Consider the following 17,949-nt stretch of genomic DNA (forward strand, 5'->3'; position numbering starts at 1 on the left):
AGTTCAAAGCCAGCCTCAGCAATTAGGCCTAAGCCACTCAGTGAGATCCTGTCTCTAAATGAAATACAAAAAAAGGCTGGGGATATGGCTCAGTGGTAGAGTGCCCCTGGGTTCAATCCCTGGTTCCAAAAAACCAAAAAACAAAACAAACAGACAAGAAAAAAAATACCACAAAAACCCAAAACCAAAAAGATTTCACAGAGCCTGGGACTCTGGAAGCTCGGGTATTGAAGGTCATCAAATCCCACATACTACAGTGAAAGGAATCCCTTCTGGCTCATTCCTGGTAATGAATCTCATTAAGAGACCCTTAGTTGGCAAATTTATAGTTAGAAAAATCGACTGGTGCCTCAAGGCCTGACAATGCCCTTGTCAATCTATCCAAAAAAAAAAAAGTGGGGGGGGAAGAGTAAGCATTTCGGGGTGAAGGACTGTGCTGGATGTGGTACAACATTAACGAACTCCCCTTCAGACCACCCTTGCCAGGTTTTGTATTTTATATAAAAGGAAACTGAGAGTCAGAGAAGTTAAATAATTTGCTAAGGGTACATAGTAGATAAAAAGCCTGGACTTTAAGCCCTGGGGTGTCTGGCCCAAAACCCACAGTCTAATCAAAAAATCCATAATGTCCTCATGGATCCTGCCCTCCCTGCGTGTTATCTCAGGACAGCATGAAAAATTAGCCCTCACTACAGATCTGGAAAGGTGAATTCTGCTAACATCTTTTGTCCATAACTGCTTCCAGGAACCCACCCTGCATCATGCGTCACATTGGCTACTCCAGGGCTCATTTCCCTGACCCAAATGGACTCCAGCATGACAAAGGCACTCTGGAATGGTTGTCTTCAGAGAATGGGTGACACTAGCATTTGGTATTCCTGGGTTGGTTCCTGGAAGAAGAAAGGGCAGAAGGGGCCTGTAGGAATGCCCTAGGTTGGGGTTTGGGGTGTGAAACCTCACAAAGACCATGGAGCATAGGGTTAAGAATGATAACGGGTCATGGTTCTCTGTCTGCAAAACTTCTGGTTCACCACAGAAGAGAAGCAGAACCACCAGCTGTCACCTGTTTGGAAGGAAGAAACCAAATCACAAAAACCACAGATCAGCTGGGCCCAGTGGTGCATGCTATAATTACAACTGGTGGGGAGGCTGCAGGAGGATAGTAAGTTTGAGGGCAACCTCAGTACCTTAGACCCTGTCTCAAATGAAAAAAGAAAAAATGAAAAGGTCTGGGGTTGTAGCTCAGTTGTAGAGTACCACCGGGTTTGATCCTCAGTACTACAAACAAAACCAAAACCACAAAACATTTGCATGAATGTGTACTTCTCTGAATATGTCTGTTTCTTTCCCTGTTAGTATACTTGGAATTTGGGTACATGTGGTTGTAATAGATACCTCCTCAGCATATCTTTTGTATATGAGTACATGTGTGCATGGGCATAGTACCAGGGATCAAACCTAGGACCTCATACATGCTAGGGGAGCACTTTACCACTGAGCTACATTTCTAGGCTGTCAACATATTTTTTTTTTAAATTATTTTTTACATTATAATTCTTAATGCACCATTACACAATAATTTATCATATCTCTGATTATATATAAGGTATGTTGACACCAAATTCACATCTTTATACATGTATAATGATGAGGGTCTCCTGTCAATATATCTTTTACCTGTGTATTTGTTCCACTTTGTTCTCTTTCTTCTACCATTCCCTTGAGTGCCATTGCCCCCTCACCCCACTGCCCCAGGAATTGGTCTGGTCCTTCTGTACTCCCTCAAGACCATTTCATGGTTAATCACATCCACAGAGCTTTCAGTATGTCTATGACTTCTAAGTCTACACTGGTCTTCCCTTATGGGACAGAGGTAATGGGACAGAGGTATAGATCTGTATCTAGCTCCTCCCAAACACCTGCACTTGGCTAACACATATTCAGCTCGCTTTTTAACAACTCATCAACTCACCTACACACACACACACACACACACACACACGGCTACCAAAACTAATCTTGTGACACCCTCAACATTTCTAATTGCCTCCCCAGATTTCTAGGAATAGGGATTCTGAGAGTTGCTTAGAAGTGCTCTGAGGGTGGTACAGACACAGAGAAATTAGCTGAGATCTTTGGCAGCCAGTCTGGAAAAAGGCAAACAGTTTAGAGGTGGATTACAATCTCATATGGGGCAATCTAAGTGAGGAGAAATTATCTTGAGGCAAAACTATGGAGGTCAGAGATGGAGGTGGCCACTGAGAAAGCCCCACAGGAGGATGCAGGGCAAGTCCAGAATGATGGTTGATTATTCTTCTATGCATTGTCCATGTTTCTGGTATATGAGAATCAGAACAAACGAGAGAACTAAGGAACAGAAGATAATTGGCCAAGGTCAAGTCCAATTTCCTTAGTAGAACATTCAAGGGCCTTCCTGACCTGGCTCATGCTTACTTCTGTAGTCTTTCCATTTTGACTCTTCTGCTCATCCAAGTACTAGAGGCACTTCTTTGAACTCAGTCTCTTTTATGCCATTATTATTATTGTTAGTATTAGTATTGATACTGGGGATTGAACCAAGGGGTCATTTATCCCTGAGTTGCATCCCCAGCCCACCCCTCACTGTTTTTTTTTTTTTTTTTTAATTTTGAGAAAGGTTTTCACTAAGTTGCTTAGAGCCTCGCTAATTTGCTGAGGCTGGCCTTGAACTTGCAATTCTCTTGCCTCAGCCTTTGAGTCACTGGAGTTATAGGTATGCACCACAACACCCAGCTCTCTGATGCTTTTATGTCCACATCCAATTTCCTCTGTCAATGTCATAACCTTGGTGTCTGCTTAATTAAGACCAACTCATCCTTCTAGATTTAGCCCCAGCTTCCTCAACCGTGACAGGTGCAATGAATGTTCCTGATATCTTTTTGATGTCACCTGTGACATATCTTCATACCTGAACTATTTCAGTTGCCATACTGCATCACTTGTTTACCTTCCTGTCTGCATGAACTGTGAGCTCCATGAGGACAGAGTCTGCATTTTACTCAATATTTTCAACTCTAGCATTTCAAAGACATATTAGATGCATAGTAAACATTTTGTTGGATGGATGAATGAGTGAAAGGGCTCATATTCTTACAGAAGACACAAATACAGAGACAATTCAAAGCTGCATGAAAAAGACCATGCTAAGAAGTCATTTTGGGTATAGAAAGGAAGGATTGCAGGTGGGAGGGAAAGGGAGGGGGCAGGGGATTAGCAAGGATGGTGGAATGTGATGGACATCATTATACAAAGTACATGTATGAAGACTTGAATTGGGTGTCAACATACTTTATATACAGAGATACAAAAATTGTGGTATATATGTGTATTAAGAATTGTAATGCAACAACAACAACAACAACAAAGTACATGTATAAAGGCATAAATTGGCGTGAACATACCTTTATACATATTTATGAAAAATTGTGCCCTATATGTGTAATAAGAATTGTAATGCTTTCCACTGCTGTCATGTAGTTAAAAAATTAAAAAAAATTAATAAAAAGAAAGGAAGGATTGCCAATTTTCAGCCAGCTCTATTCTACTCTCTGCCCCTGAAATATGCAATTCAAAATAAAAACACTGAATAGTAAATAAAATTGATTTTTAGAACAAATAAAATCTTACCCAAATGAATAAAATTAGGAAAAGCTCTTTCTTTTTGGAGTGGGCTAATGGTTTGTTGGTGCCTGTATCAATCAGGGTGCTGGAACCTCAAGAATTTACCTGAAGAGAATTTAATGATTATCTGCACAGATGTGGACAGGGTTAAAAAAAAATCAGTCATGGATGAAGAGGCCCTGCCACTGCAGAGAGCAGTAACCCTGCTCTGGGTTATTCTACAAAGAATCAAATAGCAGTGTTCAAGCTGGCAGTGGTTTGCCATGAGTTATTCCATTTTGTGTACAAGTGCTGAGGTAGAATGACTCTATATCTACAACCACCAAGTTAACAACCACCATCAGCCTACCACAACCTAAGGCACAAATAAATTAATCATGCAAATAAAAATGACCACCTGTGAACTTACTGAATTAATCAGAAACATATGGATGCACAGGCTTATCAAACTCATTTCAGAAAAACCAGGTCCATGAGCTTATGGAACACACCCAACCACTGAATGAAGTGACCCTCTCAACTGGGGTCCATAAAAGGAGGCACACTGACCCTGTCATCTGGTCATCTGTCATGAGCCTTGCCCTTAAAATTTCTATAGCAATTAATGTTTTATCCTCTGTCCAGGGGCTTTAGCACAGCATGGTTTCTCCAGCCCATGACAACCTGCATAGGCCCATTCCAAGCTGACATAAGAAGCTGACACTCTGACCTAGAGTAAGTTCCTGCACTTTGACAGCTCTGTGCTCTGAACAAGATCTTTGGCTCATTTGTAATCTTATCTAACCACTTTCAGCGATATTTTGCATTTATATCTGATCTCTGGCTTTGCTCTCAGTTTAGCCTCAGAAATCTCTGTGGCTGCCTTAACACTTTCTTAGCCATTCTGTAACACACACACACACACACACACACACACATATATATATATATATATATCATTGTGCAAAGTGTAATGTGAGACTTGAGTGTTTTAGATATTTGTAGTTAGGATTAGAATAAAAGGGTATGGTGGCCCAAGCCTATGATCTCAGCAACTTGGGAGGTTGAGGCAGGAGAATGGCAAATTTGAGGCCAGCTTAGCAACTTAGCAAGACCCTGTCTCAAACAAGACAAAACAAAACAACCACAACAACAAAATAAAAAATTGTGATTGCCCAGTTTAGGACTATCAGGTGACCCACAGGTACTCAGTGAGCTGCCACTGTTGAAAGTGGTATAGCCTGTGAATTTATTGTTATTCAGTAAGTTCAGACATTGCGTAAAGACACATACATGTTTAGTCTATGTTAATGACATAACTAGCTCAGGACACCACCCTGGGCCTGAAGGTTCAGGAAGGGAGCCTGGAGCTAACAATGGAGGAGCACAGCTTCTAGAACTGCCAGTTTCTCAGACTGGTTCAGCAGACTTTATCTGTTCTCCTCCCATGCTCAGACTGGTCTCTGACTCTCATTAGCTGAACTCCATTAGAAGCCAGACCCCTGGTGAACCATGGTAATATATCCTATAGAGCTTGGACTCCCAGGGCGGGATGTTAGGATTAGAATAAAAGAGTCTGGTAGATCTTGAAAGACCAAGAATGGATCTTGGTGGGAGTGCAAATGAAGAATAACCAACATAGAGGGAAGATGTCTCAGCTTTGTGAGTGACACATATATATGGCTAGTTTGCCTATTGGGTAATCAAGTACTGAGTCAAACCCTGTGGATAACAATGATAGATCTCATATTTTGTATGTTTAAGTATTTGTGTATGTAAACTTATTAAAATCTATGAATTAGTAGGCTAGGGTGGGACAAGGACATTTATATTTTAAAAACTTCCCAAGGAATTTTTATAGGCCCTGCTTGTGAATCACTGGTAAAGTCCACCTTCTTTCTCTTTCTTCCTGTTTTCTTTTTCAGTGCTGCAAATGGAACCCACGGCCTCTCCCACGCTGGGCTAGCACTCTACCACTTAGCTATACTCCCAGTCCAACTGTCTCAATTTTTATAATTAGGTAAATGAAGGTTCATAGAAATGAAAAATACCCTGCCTTGGCTATTCTTGGTTTGAGAACTATCCCTTAAGTGACATTGGAGGGTGGAACAGGAAAACTGGAATGTTTGCACCTATCTTCTTGTATAAGTCCTCCATTTTCTTGATGAGGGAACTGAGACTTCAAAGATGGCATGGTAATTATACAACTAGTAAGTCACAGAAAAGGAGGGACCAATAATAAGTACAGTATTTCTCTCAGTCCAGTGTTATTTACAAGCAGCACATTTTGTAGGGGTGTGTGTGTGTGTGTGTGTGTGAGAGAGAGAGAGAGAGAGAGAGAGAGAGAGAGAGAGAGAGCACGCCAGCCAGCCAGACAGCAATTCTAGTCCCCCATTTAAGGGGGTCTTCTCACAGCCCCTGACAACAGAGAAAACAGAAAACAGAGCAGGCAGAGTTCATTGGCCACAGGGTTCTATGGTGGAAGTGCCTGTAGGGGAGGAGCCAATGGCTGTGGGTGGCTGCTTCCCATCCTGTCTGTGAGAAGTCTTGACTCACACACTTAATTGCATCAGGTTTTGAATCTCTGGCTATTTTGTTTTATTGTGGCATTGGAGATTGTACCATGGTGCTCTATCACTGAGCTATTTCCCCAGCATGGTAGCATACACCTATAATTCTGCAACTCGGGATGAGGAGGCAGAAGGATTGCAAGTACAAGGCCAGCCTTGGCAATTTAGCAAAACTCTGTCTCAAAATAAAAAAATAAAAAGGGTTGGGGAAGTAGCTTAGTGGTAAAGTGACCCTGGGTTCAACCTTCAGTGCCACAAAATTAAAAAAAAAAGAAAGAAAAAGGAATTTGAGGCAGGGCCTAAGTTGTCCAGGCTGGCCTTGAACTTGAAATCCTCCTGCCTTAGCCTGCTGAGTTGCTAGGATTACAGGTATGGACCACCACTCTCAGCATGACTCTAGTTGTCAATTTTGTCACTAGCAGAGGGGTATTTCTTCTTTGAGTGGGTGTCAGGTCAATAGCACAGGCTTAGGAAAAGGTGGGTAGGGCCCAGAAAACAAAGGACGAGACCTATTGTGGAAGGGGCTCACAGGAGATTTCAATCTGTGCAACTCTCCTGGGACAGTACAAGGCTGGGTTCCAGCAGGGGGGCTTCCATGTCACCATTCCAGGATGATACTCCTGATGACTGCTAACTAGGTCTGGTCATTCTTTTCTCCCCAGTTCCCAAATTCAGAAACACAGCTTCTGCTCCTCTACTGCAGCAAGTCTGCTGGATTTAAATTTTCTGAAACCAGCAGCCCTTTCCTTTCCCCATCCTACACATGTCAGGTGGAATTGGGCAGAAGCTTAGAGATCATTCACTTATCTCACAGATGAGTAAGTCAAGTCAGAGAGAAGAGATTCATCAAATCACAGGGCAATCAAAACTGGGACTAGATTTCAGTCCATTTAATTACCTACCAGTCTGCCCATGAGTCTGAACTCATACAGTTCCAGATGTGCTTCTGTACCTTTGGTCTACGTAATGTCAACATTAAATTCACTTAGTTTGTATTTCTGACCTATTTAGTTTGCACCACTCTGAATTCTTAAGTGTGCTCAATTATGCATGTCATTCCTGTTTTTTTTTTTTTTTGTGTGTGTGTATGTGTTACAGTTGTCTGAGTTGTGAGAGGTGTGTGTCTAAGGGCAATTGAGTATGACTGTTTGTTTCTGTGTTAGAATTATGGGTCTATGGGCTGCTGCTTGCCCATGTTTGTCTGTTTTTGTGGTAAAGGATAGAGGTCCAGCCTCAGCCAATTAACAAGATCTCATCTTAAAACAAAATAAAACAACAAAAAAACTTTAAAAACGGCTGGGGATGTAGCTCAGTGGCAAAGCGCCCCTGCCTTCAAACCTAGTACCAGACCAAAATAAATAAATAAATAAATAAATTTTTAAAAAGGGGTTGGGGGGTGATTGTGGTAGGGGTCAATCCACAGTTGATGGTTTTGTGTCTATACTTTTTCAGTGTAATTGTGATTCTGTATGTGTTTGCATATATGTTACAATTATGGGTCTATGGCTTCTGTGTACTTATATATATATTCTCTTCTCATGTTGAAGGTTATGTCTGCTGACCACTGTGTGTCCATTTGGATGTATTTGTACTCAGAGTTGTATCTAATTGCAGTTGTGTCTACAGGGACTGCAAGTTTAAAGGCTGCAGAGAGTCTGCCTTTCATTGCCTTTTGTTCCTGGGTTATGAGAAAATGTGTCCAGGGCAGAGCCAAGAGTAGTCAAATGGAGCCCTTTCCCCTCCTAATAAATGGAGCCTCAGGGTGATGATGGGTTGTTTAGACTCTGCTGGGGGTTGGGGCAGGCCAGACTGGGTTTCTGTATATCACCCTTCCCTGTTTGGGGTGGTATGGGGGGACATAGGCCTGTCTCTAGGGTGGATATCTGGGTTGAAGGTACTGACTCTGGGCCCCATTATGAGCTTCTGAACTCCAAAGCTCTGAGTGCTGCCTTTGTCCTGTATCCTCCAGGTGAAGAGTGAGGGACCCAAACTGGTGCCTTTCTTCAAGGCCACCTGTGTATATTTTGTGCTCTGGCTACCCNCCAGCCGCGGTCGCCATGGTGTCCCCGTTCACTGTGGTGAGTGAACGAGCCAGCCAGTGTCCCGTGTGGCCAGACCCCATTGGCCTGATGACCGGGCTGTCGCAGGCCAAACTGTTTTGGGGTGAGGCGGGGCAGGGGTCGCGCTGCGGCCGGCTTCCCCCAGCGTGAGACGGGCGTTGTCACGGCCCTCTGCTCCCCAGACCAGCTGTGCCCGCCCTCCGAGCGCCCCCCAACCTCCCGCCCGCTTGCGGGAGGGAGGAAAACACTGGGCACGTGACTCGGAAGCGTGACTTTGTTGACTTGTGTGTGTCTGGCGCGGGTCGACGGGGTCGCGGCCTGGGAGAGGGGGAGGACTGCCCAGGGCCTACGGGTTCTGCGTAGGAGGACCACAGGAAGGCGTGGGAGAGGGCGGAGCGGAGGGCGACTGGGACCGCTCGGGAATCCTGTCCCAAGTTGGTCTTCTCCTCTTCCTCACGTTATAAACAAGTCGGAGGCGCAGGAGAGGACGCCCCTGAATCTAAGCAATCCTGATAATGTGCTAGGGAAGATGGGTCATTCTCTCTTGACATCGCCTCCTTTTCAGACTTTCTCAACTTGAACCTTTTTTGTGTTTCCCCACCCTTCTTGTATCTAGTACTGGTCTTCCCACCTAATGCCAGTTTCTCAGAAAATATGGGACTAGGGGAGGAGGATGGAGAGGACAGTTGATGCTCTGACAGGCTGACAAGTGGATGTCGTGAAGCTGACCATCCCTTCCAGTCTCCTCCTCTGGCCATGCCCTTACCCTGACCAGCCTTGATAAGGAAATTTCCAGGGAGTAGAGGAACTCATCTTTACTCCCTGCTTTCACCTCTGGCAGAGAAAGAGCAGGCTTAGACCCTGTACCACTCATTTGCTTCTTCCTAGTCCCCTTTATCACGTCTGATCCATACCCGGGTAACTGGTGGTATAGGAGTCTTGAGTGTCTCCCCAAAGCCCTGTGTTGGACAGCTCACCTAGCCAGAGACACAATCACTTTAGCAGAATGTGAGTGCACAGGGAACCTCAGCTTCTACAAATCACCCTCCAAGACCCTGAACTAGCAGCCCAAGGAATGTAGCTTGAGGGAACCCAGATGCAAAATATCTGTAGCAGTCCCCTCCTCCAGCTTGGACTGTCCTTGCAGAGGTTGGGTACAACCTTTCTTTCTTTTGCCACCCTCCCCCCTAATCCGGCTGAGACCAAGTCAGCTGCTCTAACTTCCTCCTCTCAGTTCTCCATCTCCCAGTCTGTTTGCTGGCTCCAGATCAGAAGCTGGGAAAAGAACCCCCATCCTACCCCCGCTTCCTGCTTTTTTCTGGTGTAGTTGAGTTGCCCTTGTTCTCTGGGAAACAAGACTGACAGACATGCACCTTCCTTCCCCTGATACTTGAAATCTTGGTGTTTCAGGGACATTTTTCTTGTTTCCAACCAATGAGTCTGTTTCTCTAGCATCCTTAGTACCTCTCCTTGTCTTGATATGCCACCTTTAGCTAAGGCAGGTAGAGTGGAGAATGGGGAGTAGACCAGCCAAAAAGGAAGAGGAGTTGGAGTGGGAGGAGGTTGTCACTGCCTACCCTCCCACATTCCTTGTGTTGCCAGGCCCTAAGCTTGTGTCCTGGCCTCATTATTGAGGATCTTGAGTTGGCCAGTCTGGGTGTCTGTTTCCTACTGACTTCATTCCAATTCCAGATAGCTGGGGTAGTGCTGATGCTGGCAGGTGAGAGGCTAAAGGGGTCCTAGGGAGGAAAAGGAAGGGGACCAGAAGGGGGAGGCATGTTGGGTTGCAGAAGGGGACACTTTCTTAAAGACTGCTTGCTTTTGGCCCAGACCCAGAGCCAAGAGTAGTCAAATGGAGCCCTTTCCCCTCCTAATAAATGGAGCCTCAGGGTGATGATGGGTTGTTTAGACTCTGCTGGGGGTTGGGGCAGGCCAGACTGGGTTTCTGTATATCACCCTTCCCTGTTTGGGGTGGTATGGGGGGACATAGGCCTGTCTCTAGGGTGGATATCTGGGTTGAAGGTACTGACTCTGGGCCCCATTATGAGCTTCTGAACTCCAAAGCTCTGAGTGCTGCCTTTGTCCTGTATCCTCCAGGTGAAGAGTGAGGGACCCAAACTGGTGCCTTTCTTCAAGGCCACCTGTGTATATTTTGTGCTCTGGCTACCCTCATCCAGCCCGTCGTGGGTCAGTGTCCTCATCAAGTGCCTGCCTATCTTCTGCCTCTGGCTCTTCCTTCTGGCCCATGGCCTTGGATTCCTGCTGGCCCACCCCAGCGCCATCCTCATCTTTGTGGGGCTCATCTTCTCTGCCCTAGGTGATGCCTTCCTCATCTGGCAAGACCAGGGCTACTTTGTGCACGGTTAGTGGTCATAGTAACTGCCTGGGGTGGGGTGGGGGGATCCTGGGGCTGGGGGAAAGAGGGTCTTGGGGTTGGCAAGGATTTAGAAAAGGGAGCTTTTGAATGGGGGAGTTAGAGGGTTTTTGTGGTGTGGGGTCCCCTGTTGGAGGACTGCCTGATCACTAGGTGAACTCTAGTGATCAGTTCTGAAGTTCTTTAGGGGAGTGTGTGTGTAGGGGTGATCATTACCTTTGTGGATTTTCCTGCACTTGTTAACTTCCATAGAAAATCTGTTGGATTACTCCCCCCAATACTCATTAATTACTAAGCTTGCCTTCAGCATCCCTTATCCCCTCTTACTCCCAGGTCTGCTGATGTTTGCTGTGACTCACATGCTCTACGCCTCAGCCTTTGGCATGCGGCCACTGGCTCTCCGGACAGGCCTGGTGATGGGAGTGCTGTCAGGTCTGTGCTATGCCCTCCTCTATCCAGGGCTTTCAGGTGCCTTCACCTACCTGGTGGGGGTCTATGTGGCCCTTATCAGCTTCATGGGCTGGCGAGCTATGGCAGGACTGCAGCTGGCTGGGGCAGCCTGGCGCTGGACTGAGCTGGCAGCAGGCAGTGGTGCACTGCTCTTTATCATCTCAGACATGATCCTTGCACTGAACAAGTTCTGCTTTCCTGTGCCATACTCTCGGGTAGTCATCATGTCCACCTACTATGCTGCTCAGATGCTCATCGCCCTGTCAGCTGTGGAGAGCCGGGAGCCAGTGGAAGACTATAGACTGAACAAGGCCAACTGAGGGACCAGGATCTGCTCACCTCCCTCTCCTAGGGCTGGGATCCAGACCCTGGGGAACCTACAGGAGCTGGATCAGGATGGCTGCAGTGCCAGCCTGGGCAGTCGGTATCACTTGGGAATTGACAAGTTTGAAGGGGTAAGCAGGAGAAGGTTCTCCCTAGCAAAGCTAGAGGTTCAGGATAGTGCCGAGTACTCAGAGAAGCAGCTTCCTTTCTGGAGCCAGAACATCACCCCACCTCTACCCCATCAGGACTGTCAAAGACCTCCTGAAGGGTAATGGTGCTCAGCTTCTTGACCCGCCCCTTCCCCTACTAGGTGAAAGAGTCTGACTTCATCTCTTATGCCTAGAACAAGTGGCAATGCTGGATGAATCCACTCCCAACTTTTCTGTTCTGTATAGTCTAGGGAAAGAGGGGAGAAATCTGTGTTGAGATGACCCAGGACCAGGGCTTGAAGCCCTTTTAACAGGCCCATAGTTGGGAAGATTGGATGAAGATGGAATCTCCCTTCCCCTTGTCTATCCTTGTTACTTGAACAATCTCAATCTTTAAGTGTGACTATGGAGGTGAAGGGTAGGCAGGAGAGGAATTTCCTTGGTCTGGGAGCTTGTGGATACCAAGGATTAAAATTGATCCCATCTCACTCACAGGCCAGCCCAGAGCTCAGGCCCCATACCACCACCCTTAGTTCCTGTTCCCAGGGCTAAGGTAAAAACCATGCCAAAGGAAAGGGCCAGGCTGTGTGTGTGTGTGTGTGTGCATGTGTGTGGTGTATATGTCTAGTCTGTCTCCTAGCTAGTCTGTGTGTTTTTCTGCCATATGTCTCTGCCTGCTGTCTGTAAAATCTCATAGGGAGAGGGCCTCAGGGAGCCACCGAAGGGTGCTGAGCCTGGCACCTTTCCTCCCAACATACCCACTCAGTGCTTTCCTCCATGCCCCTCCTACACTGGGCTCCAATGACATTCTAGGGTCTTAAGACCGAAGGCACATTCAGTGCAAGGGAAGGAAGGATGAGGCAACTCCATCCTCTACTGCCCAAATGAAAATAAATAAATAAATAAAAATAAATCAAGGGCCACTGGCTCCCCTGTTTGTCTGCCTGTGTAGCATGCACGTGCCTGTCCTGGAAAGTGGGTGGGGGCATGGTGCCAGGGGCCCTGGCTGTCCTCACAGCCTGGGTCAAAGTCTTGGCCAGGGCATCTTGGCGCCAGCCTGGCTCTCTGGTTCTGCTGACACTGTGCTAGTTGGAGTGGGTCTCCCTTCTCTGGTCACATGTGTGCATGAGGAGAGGTAGTTTAGGAGGATGGGGGAGGGTAGTGTTTGCCATTGTCCAAATTTGTCCTTGATGCAATTTCCCTATGCACAGGTGCCCAGCAATATTGGTGACCTTTAGTTACCCAATGTCCTCTACTGCTGCCTGCCTCCTCCCCTATCCATCACAGACCTGCTGCCTGCTCCAAATGATCCAGATTTCCCTTCAAGTATCTCCTTCTTCTGGGACTTAAGGCTTAGTTGAACAGCTGGGAGGAATGGGAATAGACTGGCTGATTCATACTTTAGACATAAAGCCCTGTCAGATTAACATGTCACACTACTCCAGGGGCATTTGCATTTTAACAGGCAATGCCCTAACCCTGAAGAAGAAAGGAAAGCCTTGGATGGTGGTGAATATGCCATTGGTAGAACACATTTGTGGGAATGTGATATAGGACACTCAAGTCTCATAGGTGTTGGGTGAATCAATGATATTTCAAACTAGGGTTTCATGTATTTTGTTTTTTGTTTTTGTGGTGCTGGGGATTGAATCTAGGGTCTCATGCATACTAAGCTTGAACTCTACCACTGAGCCTCAAACTAAGGATTTCTTCCCCTGCCTGCATGGTACTAGGGATTGAACCCAGGGGCTCTGTACCACTGAGATACATCTCCAGTCCTTTTTCTATTTTATTTTGAGACAAGGTTTCACTAAATTGCCAAAGCTGGCTTGGAACTTATGATCCTCCTATCTCAGCCTCCCAAGAATCTAGAATTATAGGTGTATGCTACCTGCCCAGCCAAACTAGGGTTCTATGAGATCCCTGGTGGAGAACAGGAAGGAATAAGGAGAGGAAGAAGGCTCAATGATCCTAATTTCAACTACAGTAACTTAAGATTTTTTTTTATTTTAAAGAAGGATTCTGCTGTAAAATATTTGAAACTGGATGATGAGTCCCTTCTAGCTTTAATAGTGGGACCCCTGGGCACCAAAGAGGCAAAGTCCTGATCCTTTCAAACCTCAGAGTGCTGAACACAGACCTACTGTGTGTGAAGAAATGGGATTGAGCAGGATGCAGAAAAGGATGAAGTCTTCAAGACTTGCCCTATGCTGAGGGGAGTGGGAGAGTGCAGTGTGGCTGTGGAGGAGGGGAAGGCAAGTCAAGGCACAGTCAAAAGGAGGTTGTCACTCCTTTGTGGATGGTTTTGGAGCTTGGTTCATCTTACACTTGAATCCATATTCTAGGCCCCTATTGTACTCCACTCTCAGGAGTAGTAAAGGGTAAGCTCAGTGAGTTTATTGTCCTGTCCTTTCACAGATGTTTACATTGACATACCCCAGAGAGCAAATTGGGCTTTGTACACTGGGGCCATGCAGAGAAACGCCAAGAAGCCCCACATTACAATAGCCTCCAGATGCCTGGGCCAGGCTGGAGCTCACATCAGGTGCTTTGATTTCTTCTGTAGGTTCTCAGTGATTGATGTTAGAATTGACTTGTCATCCTTGTCTGAAAGGTCAAAGCAAATATTTGTTAGTGTTAATGATGCTAGGGGCCAGGGAAACTACAAACTGCTGGGCTTAGTTACTATGTTACTATACAGGAACTGGGAACTGGACTTTGGGACCCTCAATCTGGGGTTGGCTAAGCAGGGCAGGGATCAAGAGCTGTCCCTTTTTATTTTGGCACCAGGGATTGAACCTAGAGGGCTTAATCACTAGCTACATCCCAGCCCTTTTTATATTTTATTTTGAGATGGGGTCTTGCTAAGTTGCTTAGGGCCTCACTAAATGCCTGCAGCTGGCTTTAAATTTGTGATCCTTCTGCCTCAGCCTCCCCAGTTACTAAGAATACAGGTGTTTGTCACTGTGCCAAGCAAGAGCTGCCATTTTCTGGGGGATGGGTACTGGGTACAGGGGCACTCAACTACTGAACCTACATCCCCAACCCTATTTTGTATTTTATTTAGAGTAGGGTCTCACTGAGTTGCTTAGCGCCTTGCTGTTGCTGAGGCTGGCTTTGAACTCGTGATCCTCCTGCCTCAGCCTCCCTAGCTGTTGGGATTATAGGCATGTACCACCGCCTGGCAAGAGCTACCATTTTTTTCAGCACTGAATATTTAACCATGCATTGTGTCAGGCATTGCCATGTATTATTTCACTGAAGCCCCACAGCCTTATGAAATATGTGAGATAAAAGAATCCAGAAGTTTGCCATGGTTATGTGGTTGGTCAGTGGTGGCATCAGGGCCCTGGGTTTGTGTGCTTAGAATCAGAGTTAAATCATCAGGGATCTCTCTATCTGTGAAATCAAAGCTGTATAGCTCCCACAGTGCCTGCCCTGGCCTAGTTCTGTGCAGTTTAGCAGCCACTCCAGAGGCATCATTATCTCAGTGCCACTGAACTGAGCACTTGAGAGACAGAGCCAAAGGACATGGTTCTTTCCCCAAGGAAAGGCATCTATAACTGGATGGAAAGAGGTCTGTAACCATGGAGACCACAACAATTGAGCACCACTCACCTCTGAGAGTTGACAGAGTGACAGAGGATGAGGATGGAGAGAGGAGGGGCAGTGGGAGAGACTTGTTGGTTAGGGACTTTATTTTGAGGATCAGGGGAAAGTTAGGGGGGTATTTAAGCAAGAGGAAGCAAAGAGGTTAGTTTTTTTGGGGTTCATTGCTGGCTATGTGTGGGAAGGAATGAAACATTTCCCTCTATGTGCACACATATGAGCAGAAATAAGACATGCATATGCAAGAGGGAGGGGAGCATTCAGTCCCTCTGCTGTTTGTGCCTTCCATTTGTCCTTGCCCTAGACCAATAGTTTTCAATCTTGTTTGCACATCAGAATCACTTGCAAAATCTTGTAAACATACAGAGTCCTTCCTGAACCTTGCTAGAGCGATTGTGGTTGGTGAGTCTGGTGACCATCTTTTCTAAAGGTGGTCTAGGATTACCAAAGGTTGCAAACACAGCTTACTAAAGGATCACAAACTTACATCTGCAGGGGCCAGGAACATAACAAATGATATTGAGAGGATCCAAGAGTGGTAAGAACCCTGAAAATATTTGCACCATCAGATGGCAGTTAGAATAAAAAATGGTGCTAGCCAAATGAAGAGAGTTGATTAATGGCCCCAAAACTGAAATAACTGCTTGGCACTCCTGCCCCTGACAGGATGGACTCTTCGGGGCCTTACCATAGACGGTAAGTGTGCAGCTGCTGCGGTCCTTGCCAAGTTCATTCTCCACCAGCACGCTGTACTCCCCACTGTCCTTTAGTGTGCAGGTGGGAATGACAAGGGTGCATACTCCACTCGTGGAGTTGTACCAGAACTTGGAGTTGGCCGTGATGTTGACATCACCCTTGTAGAGGGTCACTGTGGGCCGTGGGTTCCCAAGGAAGGCGCAGGTCATGGTGCAATCCTGGCCTCGGAGCACCATGTGTGACTTGAGCGGAGTCAGGAAACGAGGTGCGTGGCGCCAGTCCTTCTGCTGGTATGGCTTCAGCTTGGTGTCCAGGTTTTCAACTGTGCAGGAGGGATGGGGTGGATGCCTGTGAGTGGCTCCCTAGCTGCCATCCCTGTCTTAGAGCTTGGAAGGCACCTGGAGACCCAGCCTACATGAAACCCCAAGGACTTGGACCAGATTCTCAGACACCATCAACTCTGGAAGCCCTGATGTTACACTGGTTCCTAAAGGCTCTACCACACTACCCCTCCCTACCCCAAGCCATTCTAGAGTTCTTTGACCTAAGGAGGTTCACAGGTTTTTATACTCTCCCAGACCCCAGGAGCTTAGATGTCTTTCCAGTGCCAACTCATCAGACCTGGGTATTCAAGCTGTTATCCTGGCCTCTAACTCCCCTCCAAACTTCCCCTATATCATTTTAGCTTCCATTGCCTAGTATTCTCTGTTCTGTCCCATTTAGTCCCTCATTTCCAATTTTTTTCTGTTATCTCCATCCTAAATTTCTTCTCTTCATTCCTGCTCAGACTTCATTCCTGCTCCTCATAGTCAGTCCCCAGCCCTCACTCCTATAAGCCCCTCTTCAGAGCAGACCTAGAGTCTCTGCTCTAATCCCCTCTCTACCCAACCCTATCCCCCTGCCATCATCCCCGCCTCAAAAATAGGGTATCTACCCATCTCCATGTTTGTATCATCCCTCAAAATGCCCCTAAGATATCTTCTCTAATAAGTACCCCTAACATTGACTTTCCTCAGTGTCTCAGATATTAACTCTTCCATCTCAATGGATCTCTGATTTTGTTTATATGTTTATGGATTCTGGAGATTTAACCCAGGGATGCTTTACCATCGACCTACATCTCCAACTCTTTTATTTTTTTATTTTGAGACAGGTCCTCAATAAGTTGCTGATGATAGCTTTGAATTTGCCATCCTCCTGTCTCAGCCTCCCTAGCCTCTGAGGTTACAGGTGTGTGCCAGGGTTCTCCGATTTTTATCTCAACTCTTGCATACCCCTTTGTGACCTTTTGTCATCCCCACCATCAGGGCTCCCAGATGTAATGCAAACCTCAAGCCCCTACTTACTGTGGTCCTTATTGACGAGCCAGGTATCCTTGGAGTCCAGTGGATCACTGTCACCAATTTCATTCCTGGCTACCACTCTGAAATAGTACTTTCTGCCTGGGAGCAGCCCTGTCACTGTGTATTTGTTGCTGAAGACACGCTCAGCTGCCGTGAACCATGTGGGACTGCTGGCATCCCGCTTCATGATGACATAGTGCGCATCACCATCTTCCTGCACATCAGGGCTGTGGTTCCAGGTCAGAGTCACTGTGTTGGGGACCTCCTCAAACAGTTGTAGGTTTGTAGGAGGCCGGGGGAAATCTGGAACAATTAGAAAGTCTATCAGCTACCTGGGGGCTGAAGTATTATGTCCCTATCCTACCTACTTGCCCAGCCCACTGGAAAAAAGGATGAGGCACTTCTCTTCTTTGATTCATAGGCAGCAGATGTCTTGGAGCTAGACAAGCCTCATTCTGTTACTCTGACAGTAACATAAATGTTACTCTGACATTTAGTAGCCCTGTGACCTTGGGCAAGTTATTCTTTGAGACCCATTTCCTTATTTGCACTATGAAGAATAACAATGACTACTTGCTTCATAGGAATAATGGATACACTGCATGGCATGGAGTTACTACTACTCAATAAAAGTTTATCTTTTCTTCTTTTGGAGGCTTAGAGCTTTATTATAAAGCTTCCTGTTCTCTCTAAGATGTCACTCCAGTTATTCATGGATTCATCTCCCTTTGTCCT

At 46.2% G+C, this 17,949-nt stretch overlaps 2 protein-coding genes and 1 long non-coding RNA gene across 3 annotated transcripts in view; 2 read left to right on the top strand and 1 right to left on the bottom strand.

Annotated features, from left to right (window-relative positions):
• LOC125612078 lies at positions 1-17,863 on the top strand. The gene is made up of 2 exons (XR_007342374.1): positions 1-50; positions 14,710-17,863. It is a non-coding gene; the product is annotated as an uncharacterized LOC125612078 (long non-coding RNA).
• Tmem86a (transmembrane protein 86A) lies at positions 8,169-12,489 on the top strand. The gene is made up of 3 exons (XM_015477693.2): positions 8,169-8,287; positions 10,367-10,631; positions 10,977-12,489. Exons 1-3 carry the CDS (start codon positions 8,267-8,269, stop codon positions 11,411-11,413), a joined length of 723 nt encoding a protein of 240 aa, XP_015333179.1. The 5' UTR covers positions 8,169-8,266; the 3' UTR covers positions 11,414-12,489.
• Igsf22 (immunoglobulin superfamily member 22) overlaps positions 13,595-17,949 on the bottom strand; it is a 20,098-nt gene continuing 15,743 nt past the window's right edge. Inside the window, exons 20-22 of the mRNA XM_015477694.2 lie at positions 17,218-17,517; positions 15,864-16,193; positions 13,595-14,173 (exon numbers count right to left, since the gene is read on the bottom strand). Of these exons, the coding sequence (XP_015333180.1) occupies positions 14,103-14,173; positions 15,864-16,193; positions 17,218-17,517 (701 nt within the window). The 3' untranslated portion in view covers positions 13,595-14,102. The remainder of the gene's footprint in view (positions 14,174-15,863; positions 16,194-17,217; positions 17,518-17,949) is intronic.

Source organism: Marmota marmota, unplaced genomic scaffold (genome assembly GCF_001458135.2).
Source record: "Marmota marmota marmota unplaced genomic scaffold, marMar, whole genome shotgun sequence".
NCBI lineage: Eukaryota > Metazoa > Chordata > Mammalia > Rodentia > Sciuridae > Marmota > Marmota marmota.